This window comes from Procambarus clarkii, chromosome 9 (assembly GCF_040958095.1).
Source record: "Procambarus clarkii isolate CNS0578487 chromosome 9, FALCON_Pclarkii_2.0, whole genome shotgun sequence".
In the NCBI taxonomy this organism is placed as follows: Eukaryota; Metazoa; Arthropoda; class Malacostraca; order Decapoda; family Cambaridae; genus Procambarus; species Procambarus clarkii.
In genome coordinates, this window is record NC_091158.1 from 16,913,929 (window position 1) to 16,939,737 (window position 25,809).

The window sequence follows — 25,809 nt, forward strand, 5'->3', positions numbered from 1 at the left end:
TTATGTCCACTATGCGTTTACGTTAGACGAAACCGAACGCGCCGGCGCGTCCACATAGCGCGAAAGTGTTAATTACCTAACCCTAACACAATGCTTTGGTGCTTGTATTGTTTCCAGAATAATATTACTGTACAATGATTTTTTTATTAGTTTTTACAGGGCAATTTCTGGGTTGGGCCTTCATAGTTCCAGGTGCATTGACTCTGCTAAAACAGAGACATCCATAAAATTACCTGCATCTGGACTTATGCAGACCTGCCAAGCATCTGGACCAGCATCAGGTGTGCTCATGTAGAAGAGGGGGAGCATGGAGCTCTAAGTTTGACCACAAATGCTGTAAAACCACCCAGAAAGGACAGGCAAAGTAAAAGTAAAATAAATTACTGCTGGCTCCTCTGTGGCCAGTTCAGCCCTTGTTCCCAGCCTTTCTTGTTCTTTGTCACTTCCATATTCCTTTTCCAGGACTTCGCTTCTTCCAGGTACTCGGCATCCAGACATACTTGGATGGATTAAATCTATCCACCGATCTTCACATATTGAGTCATTTCTACCAGCACCTTTGTGTGTTATCCTTCCCTTGACTCAGTATGTGGTGGCTAGTAAGATCTCCTGGCTTTGCCTTTTTTCTATGCCATTTGTCCTTCATTTCTGTGTGAATGGTCATGTTTTTCCTGTTCTGGTTCTTTGTGGAGTGCCATCTCATGCCAGTACAGTACTGTAGCCTCCTTCCATTCATCCATAGCAGAGCATCTCCTGCTTCTTTTGGGAATAAATGTGTCTTCTTTGATCCAGTTTCCTAGAGTGCCTTGTTCCGGGGCCATCTTTTTCAGGTAATTCATTGGTGGTTTGGTGGTTCAGCTAACCTAATGTATATCTGCATATACATGATGTGCACAAGTATGCTGCTATTAATTTCTTATTTCCTAATATTCAGATTCAGGGTTTCTGGTGGTCTGACTGGGTGTTTAAAGCTTGTTACCTGTTGGATATTACCCCCTATGCATGTTGGATCTGTGTGGCTCTTTGACAATCTTTTCAGTCTCCAAGTTTCTTCTTTCAGATTTCCTGAGCGCTGGGTTTCTTGGCCTTCTCATCTCAAGGTCAGCCCATCAGTCTATTATTTTATTAATCTGTTTCTTTCAATCCAAATACTATTTTCTCTCAGAGGTGCAATTGGGAATGTGGCCTGGGAAGCTAGTGCACACTCCTACACTCGAGCTTTGAATGTATTATAATGCCCTTTTCTGAGTGGTCTCAATAACTCCTCATACCTGCTCTTTTCCATGAGGCTTGGGTGCAAAATGGATGGGGATTTGGACAGGATGTACCACTGGGTGACATGCACTACCACTGCCAGTGCACTTGGGTACTTATACATGGCTTGTTGACATTGGACAGACTATCACTTCCCTTATTTCCATCTTTTCTATCTTTAATCAAGATAAGTAGTTTTTTCTGTTTTGTCTGTACTTCTTGCATGATTTTACCTGGTTTTGGGTTGATCTCAGATTCCCATGGTCCTCTAATCTTTATGAGCACACCAGATTCTAATCTTGGTACTTGGTAGTTTTGTGGATTACTCTGGTACCAGAGCCAGTGCATTGGAGAGCTGTTCACACCACCCAGAAAATAGTATTTCATGCTTGATTTTATCTTTGGTTAATCTTGCCCTGTAAAACAAGCATGGCTGTTCGTTTACGTGTATAGTATAAGGTTTATTGTTTATTTCATTTTAATAAAATGTTTAGTAATGAAACAAAAACATTTGTATATGAAAGATAGGATGGCTTAATATGCATCAAACACCTATTTTCTCTCTACTGATGCTAATTACACAACAAGTATGGATGAAATTAATATTAGTATCATATGGGATAAAAAAATACCTTGTATTGGTTAGGAGCCCTTTATTTAGCATTTCATTAAGGTCACTGACTTTCTCAAGTGTATTACAAATGGAAATATCACAAATACCACAGCCATACTCCTCTGCCACCCACTTGCCTCCACAGCAATGATCGTGTTCCTCAAATAAACTGCCTTCTTATCCATGGTAAGGAAGGTCTTTTTATGTCTGATGTAACCGTACTATTATTGCTGCGCAATATGGCTTCAACTTGCTACTAATGATGTATCAGAAGAGTGTAAAAGCCAGTGAAGATACTTAAGTAACATGAGGTCAAGGATTAGAATGTATTGCAGATGTATGATTCAATTATATGAAATTGATAATTATATGTAACAATCAACATTTAAATAATACACAATACTCAATGAAGACTGAACAAAGAAAGGGGAAAGTGTTCTTATAAGTCTGAAAGATAATCTGCATTGTATTTGGACTTAGACAAAACACCATACATGGTTTTAAAGTGACAACAAAAGTGAACCTTTAGATAATATATAATTTTTGTTTCTTGTAATCCTTCTAGTAAATTTCTCTTATCATTTTAATAAATTAACCCTCCCTTTCCAGCCCATTGTCGTCGTGAGGGGGGTTTGGTGGGCGGCTGCTGGGGTGTGATGCTCCATGGTGCAGTCCTGTGTCCTTTTGAAGCCTTATGCTCCTGCTGCAATCTTCACAAATTGTGCTGGAAACCTTTTCCTTATATTTAATTTTTCCTCCCCCTCTTCTCCTTTGTGATTGTCATTTTTGCCATTCTTGAATATTCTTTCAAACATCTTCTGTTTTGATGCCCGAGTGTTTGAGGAGGCACACACTCTCGCCCGTAAATCTGTGGTAGCCGACGTTTCGAGTGAGGGGACGCTTTTATTGTCAATCCTTGCCTTCGTTGTTGAACCTGATCTCGACGGACTGATGGTTCTTAAGGTGGCAATTGCAGGGTGTATACCCATGATGTACCCCTGAGGGGTCCCGTCCTGGCGGGTGTCGTATCCTCTAATTGTGGCTCCATAGTGGATATGGGGGCTTATTCATGGATGAAATTATTACCTGTTCATTTATATGCTGATGACTGACCCTCATTTTAACTTCCCAAACTCTTGGGGTGGGTGACCAGGCTCCCGACTTGGACTGTGACTACACCATACTGGGTTGCACCTCAGTTCTGGTGCCTTTCGTTCGACTCCTACCCTAAGCCTGTATATTGAAACTGGTGTCCTGTCTCTATACAATCGCTATGATCGTTACTGTCTTTGCTGCCTTAAACAGTCCTTACAATTCCCCTCATACTCGCCTATGTCGTACTTTGACCTTTACATCTCCTGTGATCCCTGTTCCCTTTCACCACTTTCCTCATTCTGTATGGTTGTCTCTTACAAGATTCTCTTTTGGTTCGCATTACTAATATTTTTCCTCGTGTCATTCTGTCCTTGCCCCCGTGGAGGGTCTCCCCTTCCTAAGTTTTGTAAAACTTTCACCCATGTGACTAAAGCTTTTACCCTCCTACAGTTCTGAAACGTAATTTCCTTGAACACTTTTCTTCACACTCCCGCTCCATTTCTGTCTTCAGAAATCTTCACGGCAGAACTTTATGCTATTTTGTATGCTCTTCGTCAACTACTTTCTTGCTGTCAATTCTCTTTTGTTGTTGTAGATGACTCTCACGGTCACTTGTCCCTCGATAGAATTCTTTGTGAATCGGATACCTTTTGATATCGTTCGCCTTGTGCGCTTTTGTTCTCGTATTGGCATCCTTAGTGATATTTAGTGCCCTATGAATATCCCGCACATTTGATGGTGCTACATAATCTTCCGGGCTTGGTGCCTTCTTTTGATAATTACTTACTTTAATAAATTAATAAATACCATGTAGTTAAATAACTCAACCCCCACGGAAACTTGATAAGGGTTCAGGATGGGCTCAAATGTCATCACTATCCTTTCTTTTCACATGTGTGGGTTGGGTTATTTATTGTCAGCTACATTATTGTTGCTCATTTTCTACCATATAATTGTTCAACCATTCCATTAATTTTGATAGCCTCTAGTATATATATATCTTTCATTCATCATGTTGCAATTCAAGGCAGTATGATAAGCAGAATCTTCCTTAAACAGTGCTCACTTTGCCATCAAATGTTGACAAAATTAAAAGAGCAGTACTCAAAAACTGTGCCTGACTTCAGCCGTACTGCATGTCATGCAAAGAATGCAGAGTATTGTACATACATCATGATATTGTGTTCCCTGTGTTTATTATAAAAAATGCACATGTATAGTTAATTTTTGTACACAATGAAAACTAACATAATCAAACTTAACCATAGCACCAAATTTGTAATGTTCATACAAAAATAGGCATTAAGTCTATATTGTCATTAGGATAAGATTGAATATTTTTTTATTTAAATGTAATGTACATCATCATTCAGTGGTGTATATATATTAGAAAGATGGGTTGTAGGTTTCAGCATGTTGTTTTCCAACTGTTAAATAAATGCAGAACATTCTTTTTCCACACAAATGTAAATGAGGTATTGAATGACTTGGTATTACCCAGGCAGATCCCTGGGTCTCTGTTCATTTCTCTCTCTCTCCCTCCCTCCCATTCTCCTTCCTACCCTCCCCCTCACTCTCCCTCCCTTCCAATCTCCGTCGTTCCTCTCACTCTCCCTTCCTTCCTATCTCCATCCTTCCTCCCACTCTCCCTCCCTTCCAATCTCCATCCTTCCTCCCACTCTCCCTCCCTTCCAATCTCCATCCTTCCTCCCACTCTCCCTCCCTTCCAATCTCCATCCTTCCTCCCACTCTCCCTCCCTTCCTATCTCCATCCTTCCTCCCACTCTCCCTCCCTTCCAATCTCAATCCTTCCTTCCACTCTCCATCCTTCCTTCCACTCTCCCTCCCTTTCTTCCACTGTCTCTCCCTCCTTCCCTCCCTTCCCTCTCTCCCTCTTATTCTCCCATTTTTTGCTCCCTCTCTTTGTTCTCTCACCATTAATCCCTCCCATTCTCTCTCCCGGTGGGCAAAACATGCTTGAGTAACATTGAATCAAAATTATTGATGTTGAGTCAATATTGAATCAATGTTATCGACATTGATTCAAGATACTGTATATTCAACATAATAACAGTCGAACAATAAGTTGGAAATCACTCTTTGGACAATCAAACCCATATTTCAAACCTCATAGGAGTTATTGGTTGTTGCAAAGGGAGCCAATCCTACTTAAAGACATGCATGGGCATCGATCCCCCAACCATCCTATTGCACTTGCCATACAGTTGCAATTCACCATGCAAAGTTGCATGACGCTAACTGAAACTATCTGGTCTCTAGCCTCGCAAGACAGACATTCTCTCTCTTATAGCTATGGATTATTATTTGTTCTTTAGTAATATCTTTTTGTTTGTTTCATTCTTTATCTATTTAAATATATGTTATATATATATATAAATGGATTGGAGTCATGAGTGAGGTCAAGTTAAGAAAATTAGCAGCACATAACGGTTAATGCTGTCACCCACTTGCCTTGCAAAGGAGAACATTAACCTGACTTCAGACACAGAACAGTGGGATGATTGAATACCGTTCTTCCACTGTTCACCCCAGTGTATCCAGCAATAATTGCATGCCTCTTAGTTAAACTATTCACAAATCATTTTTCTAGGGTAAACTAGTTCCAGTACCTTACCTAAATTAAATGATAATATAATAAGAGAAGGGTATATGGTGGGATTGTATGGTGTACTTCTTCTAATAAAATAATGTATATTTATATAGAATAGTAGAAAGTTTTGGTGATGTGAATATTATTAAAAGTGAATGTGGAAAAAGTAAATTTGAGGGGGTGGATAGAGTTGGGGATTCTGTACCAGCAATTAGTATCACATAATGTCTGCTAAGAGTGAAATTTGGTTCCATCATCACCACTGCCTAGTTATTGGATCCTGCCTTTTACCCAAAAGAACTTTTAAATCTCTCTCTTTTTTTTTTAGTTGTCATATTTGCTCTTGAAACTTTAAATAGAGTTGGCTTTCACAACCTCTTTCAGTGCATTCCATTTATTAGTCACCCACATTGCATATAAGTATTTTCTTAAGTTTATTTAGCTCACATGAATTTATTAACTCCACCCATGCCCTCTTATCCTATTAACCTTTATATGGAAAAGCTGTCTTTGGCCACCGTGTGTGTCTCCAGTAGTGTACAGTATTGTACTTGGTAATCAATCGCCTGTTTTTTAATAAAAAAGTGTTAGAAGTTCTCAATCAGTTTTAATACTTTGCATGTGTGATTGACAAATTAAAAATCTGTGCAAAAAAAGTTGAGAGTAGCTGGAAAGAGTGTGACTGGTGCAATGAGAGAACAAGATTAGAAGAGGTGCAGCAAGAGGGATGCATGAAGGAGTAGTTGTGCTTTCCATACATGTGAGTGCAAGACTGATGTGGCATAAATGTGAAAATTAAGAGTTAGAACAGATGAAATTGACAATCTGAAAAGAGGGTGTGGTTTTAGGAGAAGAGATAGAATAATGTCAAAATGTCAAAGAAAACTGTAGTGCATATATTAGTAAATCACAAAATTGAGGATTTGATCATGATGAACCAAGGAATAATGAGAGAATAGTGTAGAGAGGAAATTTTAAGGCAAAGAGATTAATCCATCTCTTTGCCTTAATCCATCTTTGGATTAAGGCAAAGATGATTGGCAGACATATTGTACCTGTAATGAACAAGTATGTGGGGAAGCATGTGGATATAATCGAGAACAGAGATAGTGGGCAATAGTGTGCGCAGATGGGGTGTTGGTGTCGTTTTCATATGACAACTCTCGAGGTGCACTGTGTATCTACTACGTAGATGTGGGATTCTGTTGTGATTCACTGGCACGTAATGGTGCTATTTGCCTGGTGCTGTAAACAGTACAGCACTGTTATGTGTAAAATATGATGAATGTACATGTTATTTAGTAATATTAAAAGATTTATCTTATACTGTACTGCTCTCCTGTTTTGATCTGGGCTTTTGCTTCCTGGCTGCATGAGTGGGGGGTAATATTGACAGTGACAATTGGGCATACTTCTCACATGTTGCCATTCTTCATTGGTATCCAACCATATATTTTGTTTAATTATTTAATTGTAATAACTTTTTCCACTAACACATGATCCAGCACACCCACCATTATTTTTGTTATGCTTTTCTGAGCTTTAACATTTTGCACACTGTTCACTAACCTGCTACTGCTTTGTTACATTGATTTCTGCATATCTTCTTGCATGTGTATTGTGGCAGAAATGCATGTGGTGCATACTAAAGACATGTGGGGGAAAATATTTGAGTGTTTGAGATCACATATACAGCATATAATAGTGGATATAATGATTCAGGAGAATTTTGTATACAATATGGTATTTTGAAGTCATTAATTATACAATACTGATTTACCTACTTGATCATTGTTTGAAGAACTTTTTTGCACATAATTTCAGTGTTACTTTAACTTATGAATGTACCAAGAAAAGTTTGAAATCATTAATGAATTATCTACCCACTTTGTGCAGCCCATCCTCCTAAAATGAAAATACTTATAGTAACTATTTGGTCAAAGTACTAATATGATATGATGGACCAGCAGATGGTATAATTTTGTTTAGTTGGATTTGGACAATCCAGAAATTTTATCAGCAAAATAAATTAGACCTAACCTAATCTCTCCTAGCAATCCTAGGCCCAATACATGCTATCTTAGCCCTAATATGATACAAAAATGAGCTATACTAAGCCTAGGAATATTTAAGTTTTTTAGCTTAATTTTTTCCCAAACTTTAAAATTAATAATACAAAATACTATCTACTGGACCATCATGTCATGTTGGTTGGTACTTTAGACCCGATTGCTAAAAAAAATTCACGAGCACGAGTTGCTTTGCGAGTTTAAATTTGAAAAAGTCTTTTACGTACTTTAGGTATGTCCTTGGAGAACTACGAAGACCAGATCTGCTCCATCATGTAAGTTGCTTGATATGTTTTTCCACTTAACATTCAAAAATAAATTTAATATTTTTTTACGGTGAATAAAACAGTTTGGCAAGAAATACTGTGCTTTAGATTATAAGTAATTTTGTCTTGATTGTTGATCAGTAAGCATGTATTTTTCAGTACCTGCATACAGTATTCTTCTGAACAAATCCACAAGGGCCTTGACGAGGATTCGAACCTGTGTCCAAGAGCATCCCAGACGCTGCCTTAATTGACTGAGCTACAACATGATCAAGCGTCTGGGCTTGACCCAGAGAGCATCCCGGAGAGCGTCTAGGATGCTCTCGGACGCAGGTTCGAATCCTCGTCACGGCCCTTGTTTTTGAGTATTCTTCTGCATACAGATTATGTATTGGAGATAGTTATACAGTAATTTCTCATCCAATAATTTTCTCATTATAATTTCTAATCCCATATACACTAATTAGTTGAATTGGTTATGATACACGGCCCCTATAAAGTTTCCTTGATACACTGAGCCAATTAACGTTAACGAGCACATGATCTTTTCTAGTTGCCAGAAAATGATGCGCTTGCAGGGCTCTGTGGTGGAATGATATCTGCATGGGAAGCTTACAATTGCCCAAAGTAAGTACTATATACCTAATGAGGACTGCTTATAGAAAGATAAAATAAAACAAATTTGGCAAGTCGAGGATTTTAGCAGAGGTGTGCAAATGGGTTAAGTTATTAGTGTATATAATTGCCTAAAATAGAATGTGTAAGGTAAGGTAGGTAATTATGAGGAGAATGTGCTAATTGAATATGACTATTTAGATGGCTCTGTTTAGGGTAAGTAGAAGAAAAATGAGTGCAGGATTTCAGTGAATAGTCATGTAGTGTTTTTGTCATAGATCAGACAGAATAGGAATTTTTTCATGATAATTACATTCACAAGACATTTAAATTCTTTCTGGTTTTTGTATTGTGAATTTAGAACATGGATTATTTCATGGTTAAATGGTTAAGTGTAGTCAGCTGGACCGTATCAGTATTCAGAGGTAGTTGTATTCAGATGAACTATGGAATGTCGAGGCTTAACTATATAAATTGAAATGACTACCTTGCCACTGGATCCACTTCTAGTGAAAATGCTATCAACACCCCAATCTTCTGTGGGACACCTGCTGCCTCAAATGTTTGTTTGATCAAATCAGCTCACAATATCTCCATTGCTGTCCACAGAAGGTTGGCACTGGTGTCCTTCCTAGCTTGTACCATTATTGACAATATATCTTTGATGTTGTTAAACCTAGGTATTTAATATCCCTTAGCTGATACTTCTCACTGATCACTGAAGTGGTATCTTTGGAGAGACTAAACAACAAGGATTACACAGGTTTACAATAATAGTGAATCTATTGTCAGTGGTACAAGTTACGAAGAACTGCAAAGTCAACACCCATGGCCAGCAGTGTGGACACTGTGAATTAATGTAGTTGGTAGATGATCGAGGTGGTAGGTGTCCAGTTAGCAGCACAATTACTGAAAGTGAAGCTGATGGAAAATGGATTGTATAGTGCAAAAGTTACTACAAAAGCAAAAATTATTCCTTCATAATATTATTAGAGTATTATTATTATTATTGAGAAAATGTGTAGGAGCCGTGATGAGGATTCGAATCTATCTGCTGGGTATTTCCAGGCACACGCTCCAGACAACTAGGTCATGACATGGTAAAAGGATTGCAACCTTGGGTTCTGCTGAATCCTTTTACTATGTCGTGGCCTAGTTGTCTGGGGCGTGTGCCTGGGAATACCCAATGCACAGATTCGAATCTTCATTATGGCTCCTACGGACTTTCTCAGTGATACCTCACGTTAGTGCGATTTCTTTCTGTGTATTATTATTGTATTACAGTATTATTATTTTTATTATTATTATTATTATCTACTTGATAAGTCTAATTCTTTTGTTTTCCAGAGCTGTAATACTGTTTGTTATAGAAGATGTTACTTACAATATCTGTGATCAACGATTCCATGAGTATGAAATAAGACGCCAGAGACCAGATGTTCATGTCGTTCGAAAAAACCTCACACAGATCAGTGAAAGAGGGCACCTGACTGATGACAAGAGGCTTATAATGTAGGTTGCAAATCTTGAGTATATATTCTATTAAATTTAACTTTTCATTCATGTTTTAGTGGATTTTAAAAAATTAAAAAAATATTGTTGTAAAACTATTAGTTTTAGCACTGTATGCTTTTATTTATGATTTTCATGCATGTTCCTTGCCAGTATTTTTTTCATCCATAGGCAATACAATTCGTGCATTGTCATCAGCGCACACTCTCTACAACCATCACTTCTTCTCTTATTTTTCTTAGCTAAGAGCTTTCCTTCTGTGAGGAACTGTCCGTCCCTAACTTGCTCTATTGCTTTACAGTACTCTCGGTGTTGCACATCCCAGGTATTTTGACTGATCAACCAATTGTAGCACTTTTCCATTCCCTGCATACCACCATAATTATTCCTGTTTTCCTTGTTCATAATAAATAAAATCTGTAGACAGATTCATAAAATAGCTAATTTTGTTTATCTACTTATGTATTGATATTAAACAATTAACATAATGTTTCCACTTTCTTTTCATGTGTATTCATCGTGGTATCTTTAACAGAGATGACGATGAGATTGCTGTGGTATATTTCCGTGCTGGTTATGAGCCTGGCCACTACCACAGTGAAGCGGAATGGGAGGCTCGTCTTACCATAGAAAGATCACGAGCAATTAAGTGTCCTAGCATACAGTATCATTTAGCAGGTACTAAAAAGGTATGGTGAAATTTTATCTGCAGTTTTTACAATCAAAGATATACAGTAATGTATGTGTATTACCTGGATCCTAAAGTGAGTTGTTTAATGATTGGTGTAAAGATGCACATTCCAAAGTATGCCACATTGTACTCAACCTTAAATTGTAAACATTCTATTGTTGATAATCTGTATAGATGCAGAAACAGAAGTGTTTGTGTCGTTATGACATATAATGTGAAACAGTCCTAGTTGGCATGCTATACAGCATTACCAGGTAACCAGTCGTCTTCCATACAACATCCTCAGTTGATTACATGTCTTTCCTTAAGATCTGAAAGAGAAAGCTGCTTTTACGTCATTCAAAAGTAAACATACCCTCCTCAAAGGTTGAAAGAAAGAAGGGTGGTTAAATTGCCAATGGACCAAATGACCAAATGATACTTGTAACTCAGCACTACTAGTGACAACAAAACAAATGATACTTGCAAAACTTGGGGCATTATGTCCTATCTACACAACCCCTGCTAGCTTTAGTTTATCCTAGGAATGTATTATATTTTGTCTACATATCCAGAGATCATTCAGGTGTAATACTTCAGAACCTCCTTCAGGGTAAGGTAAGGAGCAGCATCACATTTAAGATCTATTGGCCTTAACACTTTCTAAAATCAAAGATTTAAGACTTGCAGTACCTCATCACAAATTACTCCATCCACTTATCATTGTTCATTGCTGAAACCCTACCGGAAGTGCACAAAATGGCCATCAAGAATGGTCCAGCTCTTGACTGTATTATGATTGTAGTTAGTAACTCACTAATTGATAAAAACAAAGTGTTGGCAATGACAACATTTTGTCTGCTTACATAATATTTCAGTTTTTTGGTTCTGGCTTCTTCGTTTCTTGTTGTCAGGGACTGGAAACCTGTTAGGCTTAAATAGATCCCCCTAGGCTAAGGACTGACTTGTTAGGATGCAACCCCAAACAGTTGCCTAACTCTCAGGTACTTATTTACTGCGAGGTGAATAGAGGCATTGGGTGCACGACAGTATGCCCAAGCATTTCGTCCTGCCTGAGAATCTAACCAGGTACTGCGAGAGTGAGAATGATCTACAGTCATATTCTTGTGAATATTGCCTTTGTTAGTTAACTAATGCAGGTCATTAATTCACAAGTCCCATAATTCATCCTTGTATAGGCTCATAATGCAGTAATGTTAATCCTTAAGTTTCAATTTCCAGTTCCACACAGGAGTTAGCAAGAAGATAAAATATGGTCTAAACTAATTTTAGCATGTTTTATTCAAATATTTCTATACAATTATTTTAATTTTCAAATGTTTAGACATTTGACATATGACAATTACCTATTATCTAAAGGAAAGTTACTAAAATACTGTACTGCAGTAACATTAGCAAGATGTATCAATTTGCATGCAATGCCAACAATATTTTCAGCTCATATTTTGATGGTAGTGATGTAACTGTTAATGCCTGTAATTTTTTTACTGTTCAGTATAATAGTGTCTACTGATTTATTATATAGTTATTTCTTGAAAATATATCTTGAAAAGGAGGCGGTACTTAGAGATAATAAAGCAAGTTGTGAAACTACCATAGGAAAATCCTAAATCATGTACAGTAAGGCAAATTTATTGATAGCAGGGAAATTTAATAAATTTTGATCAATACAGATAATTTTGCGAATTTCTTTTATCACATTTCCAGGTCCAGCAAGAAATAGCTAGACCAGGTGTATTGCAGAAGTTTCTTTCCGATTCCGAAGCAGCAGAAGTTACCAACTTATTTGCTGGTCTCTACACACTTGACTTAGTGAGTTGCAGTTCTTAAGAGATAGTCATCTTGACCACATGATATTCTTAATGTCCAAACACAGGAATATCTGCACCATGCATTGTACCTTTTTATATAATGTGCTTTATTATATGAACGGGTGGTAGTGGTGTGATGCACAATGCACTGTAGTATGCTAAAAAAACATACAACTCTCCTTCCCTCTGTCCTCATACTGTGTAACAAATCTATTTAACATTTATGATAGAGCACAGGGATCTTGCAGGACAGAGATGATCAGGTTGCCTGCATCTATCTGGATCTATTAAGATGCACATGCCACCTGCTAGTCAATCTAGCATGTGAAAGTCAGGCAAATGCTTTCGAAGACAAATTTCTTTAACTCACTGATAGGTGTCGATCCACCTTCTTTATATGCTCAGTTTGTTATATCTCCAAGTTTGTTATAACCTCCAGGTTAGATAACAAAATCTCCAGGTTAGAAAATTGTCGAGAGTTTCTTGTCTGCATTTTTTCACGCATGTTTTGGTTTGCTTTGAATTCATGAGGCTGTCTTGCATTTTTTGACAAGCATTCTTTGCACTTGTTCCATTTTTCCAGCCATTAAATAGTAAAAACTCTTTTTAATTCATTAAGGTTTTATTTTTAATTTTGTGACAAGAATGCTACTGTATTAAGCTAGAATATTAAGGAAAAGAGTTCCTAGAGAGAACAAGGAAACACACGCACACAACTGAATAGAATAAATTTTGTTTTATATTAATTTACTGCAATATTGTACTATTTTATAAGAGCAATATAATTTTCTAATGTATGCTGCTTCAATAAAGGGCCCAGAAGGAGATCATGCTATTCAATTGGCTATGGAGAACCCTGATCAATATGTTCTGAAGCCACAACGAGAGGGTGGTGGCAACAACGTCTATGGAGAAGAAATCAAAACTGTAAGTGTGCAGTTTACACATTTTGCATCCAACTCATTTTGTAGTTTTTCTAGGTAAAGGATGTTTGATATAGGTTAAGTAAAAACAGAAATATAACTTTATTTAAATGTTCAATGCATTTTTCACTTTATTTCTCATGTTTTCTCACTCCTTTTCCAATCCCCAGTGTGTTTAGTGTAATTTTCCCTTTGCATTTTAGAACTGGAAAGAATGTGAAGGGCGTTAAGAAAGAGATTGTGTTGTGTCGGTTCTGCCACCTGGGGGATGGTGAGGGGTAATGTTGAAGTGAACCAATCGATAACTAGTGAGGGCTCTGCTTAGTGACATTTGTGATGTTAAGTAGTGCTTGGCAAGGCTTTGAGTAGTGTATGAAAGTACTTTCTGGCTGAATTCTGGGTTAGATTCGGTATCTTGTGGCGCCTCCTTAGTTAGTGCAAGATCCTAACCAGAAGGTAAATAGGATAATGACACAGGTAGTTAACCAAATGTACTTCTCAGAAAAGTGCACGCATTTGTACTCTAAGCCTGATTTCTGTTTAAAGTGATATAAAGAAGTGATATGATAAAATTTGCAAAACAATACTTTACATAATTTTGTTTTACAGTGTGACTTTTCAGTGTCTGCAAGAAAGATTGTTAATTATCAATAAATTATTATGACAGAAGTATAATTTAAACAGACAGAAGTAGTAAGTGACATTTTGAGTAAAAATATGAATTAAATATTGAAACTGTCATTATTTTTAATATTATTGATGTTTAGTTCTATCGGTCAGGGAGCCTGTGATACTTGCATGAAAACTAGTACAGCACAGTTCAGTACAGTACTTTCATGTCAAAAATGCTGTTCTTGTCAAGTATGTGATTAGTTGAGATTTACCTCTAGTACTGAATGGTAGTTTTTACAGAATTTGCCTTGTTACAGGTCTTGGAGAAAATAAAAGATTCACCAGAGAGGGAAGCATACATCCTCATGGATAGAATCCGCCCTCCCATCCAACAAAACTACCTCGTTCGAGCACATGAACCAGTGAAGTTGATCGAGACGGTGTCAGAGTTGGGCATCTTTGGTGTGGTTCTAGGGTGAGTTATACTAGGTGTTACAGTATTACCTTTGTATTTATGGTATTGATGTAGGGCAGCCTACATCTACGGGCAAGTATTGAGCTAACACAAAATTCAGATAATTTTAAATAAAATGGTTTACAATCTTAAACAAATTAGTAAAACTATGACTGAAGTATGCAATGTGTTATTAAAGTAATTTAAGAGTTAATATAATTACTGGATATAACATTAGTAATAGGGTAAGATACTGGTTATGAGAAATTATATTGGAGATATAGAGATAGATAGAGATATATAGATTAGATTGTAAAGTATATTACAGTAAGGATGTTGGGAGTAAATTTGAACAAATGTAATGTGGTGTTAATAATGGATATTTATAGTGTGAATAGTGCTCATGTTATCCACAGTCTCTGGTATTAATATGATATCTTTTTTTTTTATTCCAGAACGGCAAAGGAAATACTAATCAACAAATACGCTGGGCACATGTTACGTACAAAGCTTTCATCTGTTAATGAGGGTGGCGTGGCAGCAGGTCTTGGTGCCCTGGATTCTGTCTTTTTATTTGAATGATGATTTATACAATTATTTGCAATGAAATCTCTTAATGAGAATATTTCTTTGTGATTTTTTAGGTTTAGGGATATATTATTTTTAGAATTCATTTATTTTAACAGAAGAATAGTTGAAATGCCATATATATATACAGTATATTCTTTTCTTATAAGTTGTTTGTGAAATTGTTTATATCTTGGTTTTATTCTAAATGAGCAAATATTAAAATAATGTATTTGGGGGCAAATTGAAAGATATTAATTCAGACCACATTAATAATAGGTCAAAGTTCAGCTGGAAAAATCCTCGGAATAATCGGGGAACCTTTGAAAAGTCACCAGCTTCCTGTCCCTATTGAGGTCACAAAAGATGGTGAATCCTTGTTTTCAATTATAGAAAATTTTCTTTATATGTTGACATTGATTCTTTACATTTCTTTCAAAATATTGTCATGCCCATATGCTCTTAGTATTCTGGTTCCCTCACTAACATTCTACATTGTTTTCATTTTCCCTCCTCTTCATCCATTTATTACTTGCACGTTTTCATCTCAGAAATTAATCACAGTGCACTGGTTCTTTGTAGTATTCTTTACATCATTGTAATACTGCTGCTTTTCGCTGTCAATCAGTTCTTGATAATATTTTGTTCCAAACCATGTTTGGAACCCAGATATATTTATATCCAAGAAAGAAATAAAGTTTAAAAGCTCTCCAAACATAAAAAAAAAGTGTTGATTGTCATAAAATGCTTCAGGGTAGAGTCGCAATGATTTCTGGAAGCTATCTCGCTGATGTTTCTCCATTAACCACTGCTCTGCTCTGCATTAAAATACAACACACCTGTGGTGCGCCGAAAATCAATTCTTTCCAAAAAATTATTTTTTGTTATATTGTTAAAATGCAGTCTCTGATCACAGGGAAACAAAAAAAAAATATTGTATGTTACATACTTTAGCCGCAATGGAGTTGGGAAGTTTAGCATATTATGGGCGCTTAGCAATGGAGTGCTCAAGGTCACTAGGCCCTGCCACCCCGTGGGTTGGCAGTTGCCGCAAATATAATGTTTCACAACTATTTTAATGTTTCTCATTCATTTCCTCTCTGGTTTTATGCTGTAATATTATTCAAAAGTGTGTAATTTGTGGAATTTATATACTGTAGTTCAATATATGGAACATCGCTATGCTCAAAATTATGGGGCTCATGTATGTGACTTATATATATTATATTCTACGATCAATCAAACAGTGTTTTTTGCTGTTATTACACTATATACACACATTGTATATACCTATCTACATGTGTGTTCACCATAGCGAACCACTAAGTTGATATGGTGAGCCCAAAAAACAAGAGTGGGCTGCCACACCCAGCCAGCCCTCCCTCATTCCTTCAACACCTAACTCACCAACATTACTCCTCCCATAATACTGTTTGTGGTGTTATTACACTATATACACACACATTATATATAAGTATCTACATGTTTTATTCACCATAACTGTACAAATAAGTTGGTATGGTGTCCAAACAGCATAGTGGCCACTGCATGAGAAGTCATACAGCAGACGACTACCTCACCTCTCACCAAAAGGGGCTCCTCCCAACAAGCTCCTTTTGCTCTTATTACACACTATACACATATTATATATAAGTATCTACATTTGTGTTCACAATAGTGAACCACTAAGCTGGTATGGTGATTCCAGACAATAACGTGTGGCCACACACCAGCCAGCAGCCGACGCCAGCTCTCCCTCCCTCCCTCACCAACATTACTCCTCACACTGCTAATTCACATTATTAATTTTCATCACAATTCTGCTATTGTCAGAATCCTGGTCACTAAATCATGTTCAAACTAAATGTTGATGACAAAATTCCCCACAGTGCTCAATTCGCCAAGAGGAGGGTTTATAGATTGCTCAAGAAGTGGTCGTTAGTAAATTCTTGAGGCTATGGAATACAATTCTCACTTATCTCAGGATTTTTTTTTTTTTTGGCATACAGAGTAAAGATCAAACCAGCATGTGAAGCTGATGAAGCATTACTGATGATTTATGTTTAGTAATGGGAACAGGTTTTAGGAGAAAACTTAGCATTATACCATGATATTTTAAGCTTGAGGATGTGTTGTAAATGGCAAGTTACATTTGCTTAGCATAATGCAGATAAGCAAGTAACTTGACATTTGTTTGTACTGTTAAACATAATACAGAATATTTTCTTACGTAGTTTCACTTTCTAGTGGGAATTTGACACTAGCAGGATAAGCTGGCACTTGTAGACAGAAATGGCATATGTATGCATCTTGTAAATTGAAAAGGGGCACAATCTGGGGATATAAACAGTTGTTCTCATAGTTTTATATCATTATTTGTGTATAGTGCATGCAGAAGCAGGTATATGTGACACTTCACATTTAGTGGTGAATGCATTGTTATTTAATATATATTTATCTTTTTCTTTGTAACATATTTGAAGTTGTGTTTATAAAAGCTGTTATTGTTTATGATCATTATGAGACTTTTATTTAGATTTTATTAACATATATTTTGATTCTAAGGCTTGTATGTGAAAGACCAATTAAGAAATATATATTGTAAGTTTTAATGATTTTATTCACTATTGTAGTTTGTTTATGAAAGGTAATAAATAAAGCACAAATTTATTGGGATTAAATTGAATCTTTTAGAACATATGTATTCCTGTGCTACAAATATGTTTTTTTATTCTCTCATCAAACTGTTGAATAGTTTGTGTACCATCAGTATGGTATTGATCTTTTGCCTCCTGTTATTTTGTGGACTACAGTACCGGTATTACTCTCCTCCTTGAGCTTAAAACAAGGAGGAAATAATTACTTGTTTGAGAATGAATGTAATACATTTACTTATTTCTTTAACATTTCACATACATTAGCTAACTTCTCATTTAGTATTAAATATTATTATAAATTGAACTAAATTCATGCATTATTTTATTAAGTTATGCCCAAAAGTATTTTGTATAATTAGTGGCTTTATCAAATATACAATGACTGTGCCTACTAAGTAACCACAGTAATTTGATCCTTTGCATGTCTTATAAATAAAATATTAATATTACATTTCCCACCAGGAAACTAATCATACTCGACAATCATACTTGGCTTGCTACTAAATTGAGTGGCGTTACAAAAAAATGCAAACATAAAAACATTAAAAAGACCATATACACTGACAGTTCCAAGCAGGCAAAACATGTTTCATTAATGTTGATTCAACTTTTATCGGCTTTGATTCACCATGGAATCAATGTCGTTTGCCCAACATATGCCCACTGCAGGGTTTTCTCAATTCAGCTACTGCAAAGTGCAGGCTATGTTTGCTCTATATCATAAGTTGGACTGTTGGATATTCATGTTAGCTCAAAATTAATGATAACTGCAGTTAACAGCTTTATTATATCAAACTCCCTATCCTCCTATCCTCCTTACCAGCTCTAAATAGTTTGCAATCATGTCATGTTCATGCTTGTACACACCAACCACTTGGACTGGATGGTAGAGCAACGGTCTCGCTTCCCACGGGTCGGCAATCTATCCCTAACCGTCCAAGTGTTTGGACACCATTCCTTTTCCCCATCCCATCCCAAATCCTTATCCTGACCCCTTCCAAGTTCTGTATAATTGTAATGACTTGTCTTTTTCCCATGATAATTTGCAGGGGGAGTGGTCTGGGGTATGGGATGTACATAGACTGTATGGGATACGCCTAAGTTAAATGCTTTAAGAAATATTAGCAATTCTAAACACTCCTAGGCCATTTTCATGGAGTCAAGTGTAAATATGGCATGTGACATGGTAAACATGGAATTTAACAGGGCAGCTCACCCTCTGCACGAGAGAAGGAAGAGAAGAATAGCAATCCGATAGAGAGATCCTGAGGGGGGGGGGGGCTAAAGGAAAGATGGGGGAAGCAGAGTGGATAGAGGTTGGGAGAGACCAGGGGAAAGGCAGGATGAGAACAAAGGGAAGGACAAAGTTGGGGACTGATGGGATGGAGATGAGAAGGGGACCAAGGGAATATGAGGGGGATGAGAAGAAAAGGAAAATGTCTGACTGTTCAAAGTTGGAAAGGGGCAGGGGGTGGTAAGATGGAGAATGTAAGGAGTGGGGAAAGAAGTGGAGTGAATTGGGGGCCAGGGAAAAGACAGACTATCCCGGGCACTGCCGAGTACCCACCCCCTCGGTGTGTGTGCATTATATATATAAATATAATATATTCTTTCCATCTGAGGTGAGAAGCCAGATATAAATGAATGGTGCTATTGGTGATTCACGCTACATAGGCTTGGTGCCCTCTTTTGATAATTACCTACTATAGGTGCTTCAAGTTTGATATCAACATTTCTTAGAGGAGAAACTTTAATAGTGGAACCAAAGAGCAGAAAGGAGGGGAAGTAGGAAGACGGACAGAGAGGCTGAGGGAATCATGCTGTTGGCACCGTCTGTACAATGTTTGGTGTTGTCTCCGATGCAGGCTGCATAGGCCATGGCATGAGCAATGTAATTTTGCTCGTGCAAGGTATGGAATAGATGCGCCATGGGACCTGCAACAGTGAACAAGTTTTGATGATCATTATCTGTTTGCTAATTAAGTTTCCTAGCACAAGTTATAAACATGCACAAATTATCACTTCCTAAGAATAAGCAAATTCGTCACTACAATAATATCAAATGATCAAGTGCGCATTTGCTTATCCGTAGACCGAAGAATCCGATTGCTGTTTGTAAATTAGTAGTTTAACAACTAACAAGGAAGGGGGTAAACTACGAACCCAGAGCATAGATGGCTACGTCGTCGCCTCCGTGGGTCTCTGAATCCAGAGGAATGGCAGCCAGCTGCTTGTAGTTCCAAGTGCTGACAGACTGGTTACTCAGTAGGGGATGTTCTACGTGCGACCCGTCCACAGAGTAGTTGTAGCCAGGCCCATTAGCATACATGAGGGTTGTGTAGGGTAAACCATCATCACCTTCGGCAGCCAAACCTGAAGACGCCCATACGTCTTAACAACATGACAGGTACACGTATTTGCGAAAGGATGTTTATGTGCAAATGTATAAAGTTTACCTGAGTTCACTTTACTTTGTTCATCTCGACGTAAGTAATATTCATTTCCAGCCCTGTACATTAAAGGGATATACCCGCCTCACCTTTCCTAGCTGACGATGGATGCAAAATGAACTTTCTGACAAGGATTACCAAGTTGAGAACCCTTACCGGTGATTTCTTGACCTCGTAAAGGGTATCCGCTGATAGACATGGTATGGGCGTGGTCGGCCGTCACTACGATCAGCGTATCCTGTCAAGTGTGGACGAAGGAATTACATTGTGAATGTCTTTTTAATCACTAATTAGGTTTCTTTTATTCATTATGGTTCTCATTCATATTTCAGTATAGATTCTGCAAGTCAAGAAGACTGTTATGCCTTTTTATTTTGAAACCTGGCCCTTAGATATTTATCGGTTACGATTTTCTTAATAATTGTATGCTATATCTGGTGCTTGGCTTCATATTAATTAGAGGGTGTAGCTGGTGTTATCTAAAAGCCAACTCTTTATACCTTTTTTTTTTTACTATTTTAGACCTATTTTTCTTTTTTTTTACTATTCTTACCTGTTGTAACAAAATGTTTCAATTGCAAGTGTAGCGAGTAGATTATCCCAATAATATACTCGCTCTAAATGCTTTGTTAATATTCCTGTCAACCTTTGGAGATGAATGAGGTGAGGCGTTGCCCGGGCATATAAGCAGCAATAGCAAACATTAACCAGAGTCTACTTTCAAGTGTGGTCTAGAGCAGACACTTGCGAGATACTGTACCAACGCTCAGTGCGCTCAACTCACACCAACGTATCACCTGTGTACTTCTGTATATTCGACCAAATATATATATAGTATCTTAGTGTCTGTGTTTATTTGTCACCATACTTTACGTAACAATAGAACCGTTACACAAGTTAGGCAAATGATGAATGATAACTGTTGGATTAAATGTTCTCGAGAAAGGTACAGTCAGACTACCAGACAACTGAACGTCTTGTGATGTAATAGCTACTCATAAAGTAGGCAGCCATACTGTTGCTGATTATGGTAAACAAATTAAATATTTTGTTGTTGTTACAGCGAGAGAATTAATTTTTTTACCAATGATTGTCAGCTGAAGTGGGTTTTCTTCTTTATAACCAGGAAGTATATATTCTACCTTCTTGATAGATGGTGATAAATAGATGTCTTTACATCTATTTATTTTTCATTCTACATTTCGGGCAAGTCCTCAATCCTAATGTTCCCAGGAATACGAGCCCGTCAAATCGTTTAACAACCAGATACCCAGTTTACTGTTGGATAAATACGGGTAAGAATATAAGAAAATATTGGGTAAGATCTCGATAGATATGATAAGTACGAGTGAGAAGCTGCTGTCTCTCTCTTTGTTACCACCCTCCCCTCCTCCCTCTCTATATATCTCTCTATCTCTCTCTCTCCCCCTCCTCCACCCCCCACCCCACACACACACAAAAATCCATCACGAACCTCTTCGTTAGTAAGATTCAGAGCTTTTTCGACAGCTTCATCCATCGCCACTGTCTCATCGAGGGCACGGTGGGCTATGCCGTCGTGGTGGGCGTGGTCAATGCGTCCACCCTCCACCTGCGAAGCGAGGTCAGGTCAGGTCAGGAGAGGGGCAAGAAACAGATAGGAAAGTTGTAAATACACTCACACAAGCATGCACGAACGAACGAATGCGCACGCACACGGGTGGTACATCAGCATGGGGACACAGGTAAAAACTTAGCACCTAAATGAGTCACATAGATATTGGAAAGCATTTTCAGTGTCAGGGTAGTTAACAAATGGATTGCACTAGGAAGTAATGGGATTGAAACAGACTCCATACAGTTTCATATGTAGATATGATAGAACCCCAATAGGCTCTGGAACTTGTATCCCAGTTGTTAAAAGGACCTAAGGGCTGAAGCTCAACCCCTGCAAGTATAACTAGGTGTGTGTGTGTGAGAGAGAGAGAAAGACAGGGAGAGAACCTACTAATAGGAAATATCCTTTGGGCTCCTGCCGAAGGATCTTGATAGCAGCTTCAGTCATCTGTGCCAGGGTAGGCACATCCAGATTCTTGCTTTTCTTCTCGTATTCGTAAGGCACATGTCCGTTGGCGAAGATTCCTGTGGGAGGGGGAGAAAGTAGAGAGAGAGGGTGGTTGAGATTCGAAGGAAGATAAAATAGGAGAACAGAATAGAGCCTCTCTCCTCTCCCAATACATGACAATAAACTACACGAACCGATTGATTGATTGATTGATGAAGATTAAGCCACCCAAAAGGGCGTCCTCCGTCGAGGCCACGAGAGATGATGGACGTCAGGTAAATTCAAATATATTTATCTTCCAATTTGTTCAGTAGGTTCAGGATTTCAATAAGATCAGCCTTGATTTGTTGCGCTGCTCGTTCTAAGGTCCTCAGTCTTTCTTGGATTGAGAGTTGACTTAGTTCTGGGATAATTGTTTGTAATTTTTTCCAAAACATTTGTTCCCCTTTAAAGGTGATATGTTGCATCAGACACTTATATAAAGAAGAAACTTCGGGTTCGTGTACACGGGAGACATCTCCCGTCACGCTGGGTGCAGTCGCACCTCCACAGATTTCCAGTATCATCTATTGATACTGGAAATGGCTCAAAAGGGCCACCACTTATGGGCTATTCATACCCATGCCACCTTTTGGGTGGCTTAATCTTCTCTCTCTTCTCTCTCTGTGTCTCTTCCCTCCTCCACTTCATATTTCCCAACTCACCGAGCAGAAACTGGGTGTTGATGAAGTCAACCTTGTCCAAGTCCGTCTTATTCCTGACAAACTGGTATTTCACTTTCGCTTCAGTTTTCTTCGCCTTCCACGTATCGATGAGATTCTTGTTGTCCCTCCTGCTGCAGTTACCATACTGGGTATCAATAGGGTCGTCGGGGGTACCTGTGGCGTTGGCGTCGAAGTTCTGGTACCCGCCCCCCATCACCACCTGCGGCAGATTAAATAATGTCAAGATTTGCATAATTCATTACTCCTATGTACATAACTCCTATGTTCTTTGTACACACATTCTTTTGATTGAAAAATGTTAAATTGAAATTGAATTATACAGCAGGATGGCTGGAGCAGCGTTTATATAAGTCCTGTACCGCCACACTGACACCAGTTTAGTTCACCTAATCGTTTGCCGTCAGGGGCAGACCAACAGGGAGTCTCCAACAGAGGATTCCCTGGCTCTTGTTGAGAACAGAGAGTCTGTTAAGTTTATCAAGACCCCCTCCATCCCCCGTCCTCTCCTCCCTATAGGCCAACTACCGACCTATTCCCAGGATTCGAACCACAGCAGTTGTCTAACTCTCGAGTATCTATCCGGCAGCGTCGAGTAGATCGAGCGTCCTCATCCCGAGCCTGGTTATCCGTCAACAGCACCGTTCCGGCTTCAACGAACTGTTCCACTTTCTCAAAGCTTAGTGCGTTTTAATTCTTTTTTGTTGCAAAATGTAAGAACATATTCCATTCGTTAGTTTTTAAGCTGTTTGTAATTCGATCTCTCACATTATGAGGAGTGAGAACACCCCATTATTCTATCTCAGGGCAGTATTCGGCGCACTCGGTTCAAAACTGAATGATTTTGGGCTCGATTCCCGGGTAGGACGAGACGTTTTGTCGCGTAACCGTAGGCATGACGTTTGTTTACGTAGTAGTAAATAAGTACCTAGCTGGGAGTTGGACGACTGTTGTGGATTGCAGCTTAGGGAAGTCAATCATTGTTCTAGACTAGGGAAACCTCAATAAGCCTATAATATTTCTGTCCCCAAGAATGGAAACCCAAAAATAAATATTCATGCCCACTCACTCTTCTCACTCGCATTATGTAAGAATCTCTCTCTATCTCTCTCTCTCTCTCTCTCTCTCTCTCTCTCTCTCTCTCTCTCTCTCTCTCTCTCTCTCTCTCTCTCTCTCTCTCTCTCTCTCTCTCACACACCATCACGACCGCCTTCTCCTTCACCCACATCCTCTCCAACACTCACATTGATGGAGGCGCCTGGCTCGTCTTCCACCAGCTGCCTGGCAATATCCTTCAGTTTGGGGCATTTCTTCTGGTTTTCCGCACTGATGGCTCCGTCACACTCCCAGTCGCGGTCCGTCACGTGAGCGTAAGTCCCGGCCGGGGTCGCGTGTGTCACTCGTGTTGACGTCACCACACCTGAGGTCAAGATCACCTAGGTGCTAAAAATCATCTGGGGCAAGGTGATGAAGGCCAAATATATACTTGAAATAAAGACCAAATGCTCATTAATGAAAAACACTTTACACAGACTCACCAACCTGTCCTCAGGTCAACCCGTCCTCGACTCAAGTCCATTACATCCAGCGCCCAGCCCGTCCTCCAAGCTAAGACCCAAAAGTGATTCCATGCACCCACAAAACCCCCCTGTTTATGAATAAAAAACGGTTTACACACGACTCGCAACTGATGACGTCCGAACACTATCGGAACAATTGCTTCTCTGACGAATTCCGTTCGAACCACAACACTGTAAATGCTTCACCCACGTACTACAAATACAAATAATCGCCAACAGAACCTAAACACCTAACCTAGGCATATATATATGCACAATATGCTAATATATTATAATATTAATTTATATTTGAGAACATTCCCGTTTTAAATGAACAGTATGTGAAAATTTACGAATGCGTCTGTGGGGTCGACCGCTGGATGCAATGGACTTGAGTCGAGGACGGGTTGTTCTGCCTAAATCAACCTAACCAAACTAACTAATCAACCAAGGTTTATAATCAAAAATATTAATTTTGTAGTCTTATTCGGAAAATGGAAAGTAATTTTTGTGTACTTGTTATGTACATTAAATATCGGTGCATACAAACTAGAGGACAAGTCACTACATTTTAAGTCATTGTATTTCGTCTGGAGATTGTCTGCGTGTGTGTGTCTGCGTGTAGGTCTGCTTCTTATTACCAGTTCTCTTGCCAGCGTCCTGAGCCCACTTGACGATGGAGTACACCTTGTTGTCTTCGGTGATGCTGGAACAGTCCTGGTAGATGGCGGTCGCGTCCACACCAATAGTCTTGTAATTGGTCTTGACGCCCGTCAGGTAGGCCGTGGCAGTGCTGGCGCTGTCCGCTACTTGTTTATCCACGTCGTACGTCTGGAACAAAGCATGGGAAAACAAGAGCCAAGTTATGGAATAGCACTGAGTATGTATTGTATTTTTGTATCATTATTAACTGTTTATTTTCCTCGTGATTAGTTTAATTTTAGGGTATGCCCTTACAGCTGGTCAGTGCCCTATAGTGCCTGAGAGGTAAGAAAATGAATTTAAATCTGCTTCTGACTTTAGTTATTCACACAAAAGTTACATTTTGCCACAAGACTTGTGGACAAGGTTACCTGAGGGGGTCATTAGTGATATTGTATTATCTATTTCACAGTTAGAGATAATGTCTGAACAGGTCAGAGGCTGTCAGGTGATGGTTGACAGTCGTATAAGGATTAATTTTCCACAACAATGGTAAAATATAGCAGCTTTTAAAGAAGTGGTCCGAGTACAAATTGTTCAGCGTCTTAAAAATATCGATGAGATCAACCGTTTCATGTCTGG

The 25,809-nt window shown here is 38.4% G+C and overlaps 2 protein-coding genes across 3 annotated transcripts in view; one reads left to right on the forward strand and one right to left on the reverse strand.

The window, feature by feature from the left end:
- The window catches only part of LOC123766293 (glutathione synthetase), a 42,355-nt gene extending 26,188 nt beyond the window's left edge, over nucleotides 1–16,167 (forward strand). For both annotated transcript variants that reach the window (XM_069321190.1, XM_069321191.1), the window contains exons 6-13: nucleotides 7,875–7,917; nucleotides 8,462–8,535; nucleotides 9,871–10,035; nucleotides 10,571–10,724; nucleotides 12,434–12,538; nucleotides 13,351–13,464; nucleotides 14,390–14,547; nucleotides 14,982–16,167. In XM_069321190.1, coding sequence (XP_069177291.1) covers nucleotides 7,875–7,917; nucleotides 8,462–8,535; nucleotides 9,871–10,035; nucleotides 10,571–10,724; nucleotides 12,434–12,538; nucleotides 13,351–13,464; nucleotides 14,390–14,547; nucleotides 14,982–15,108 — 940 coding nt within the window. In that variant the 3' untranslated portion in view covers nucleotides 15,109–16,167. The remainder of the gene's footprint in view (nucleotides 1–7,874; nucleotides 7,918–8,461; nucleotides 8,536–9,870; nucleotides 10,036–10,570; nucleotides 10,725–12,433; nucleotides 12,539–13,350; nucleotides 13,465–14,389; nucleotides 14,548–14,981) is intronic.
- A 1,592-nt stretch (nucleotides 16,168–17,759) lies between these two features.
- LOC123766200 (alkaline phosphatase) overlaps nucleotides 17,760–25,809 on the reverse strand; it is a 16,604-nt gene continuing 8,554 nt past the window's right edge. The window contains exons 4-11 of the mRNA XM_045755163.2: nucleotides 25,167–25,356; nucleotides 24,211–24,386; nucleotides 22,949–23,168; nucleotides 22,188–22,321; nucleotides 21,675–21,791; nucleotides 20,357–20,438; nucleotides 19,914–20,123; nucleotides 17,760–19,685 (exon numbers count right to left, since the gene is read on the reverse strand). Of these exons, the coding sequence (XP_045611119.1) occupies nucleotides 19,501–19,685; nucleotides 19,914–20,123; nucleotides 20,357–20,438; nucleotides 21,675–21,791; nucleotides 22,188–22,321; nucleotides 22,949–23,168; nucleotides 24,211–24,386; nucleotides 25,167–25,356 (1,314 nt within the window). The 3' untranslated portion in view covers nucleotides 17,760–19,500. The remainder of the gene's footprint in view (nucleotides 19,686–19,913; nucleotides 20,124–20,356; nucleotides 20,439–21,674; nucleotides 21,792–22,187; nucleotides 22,322–22,948; nucleotides 23,169–24,210; nucleotides 24,387–25,166; nucleotides 25,357–25,809) is intronic.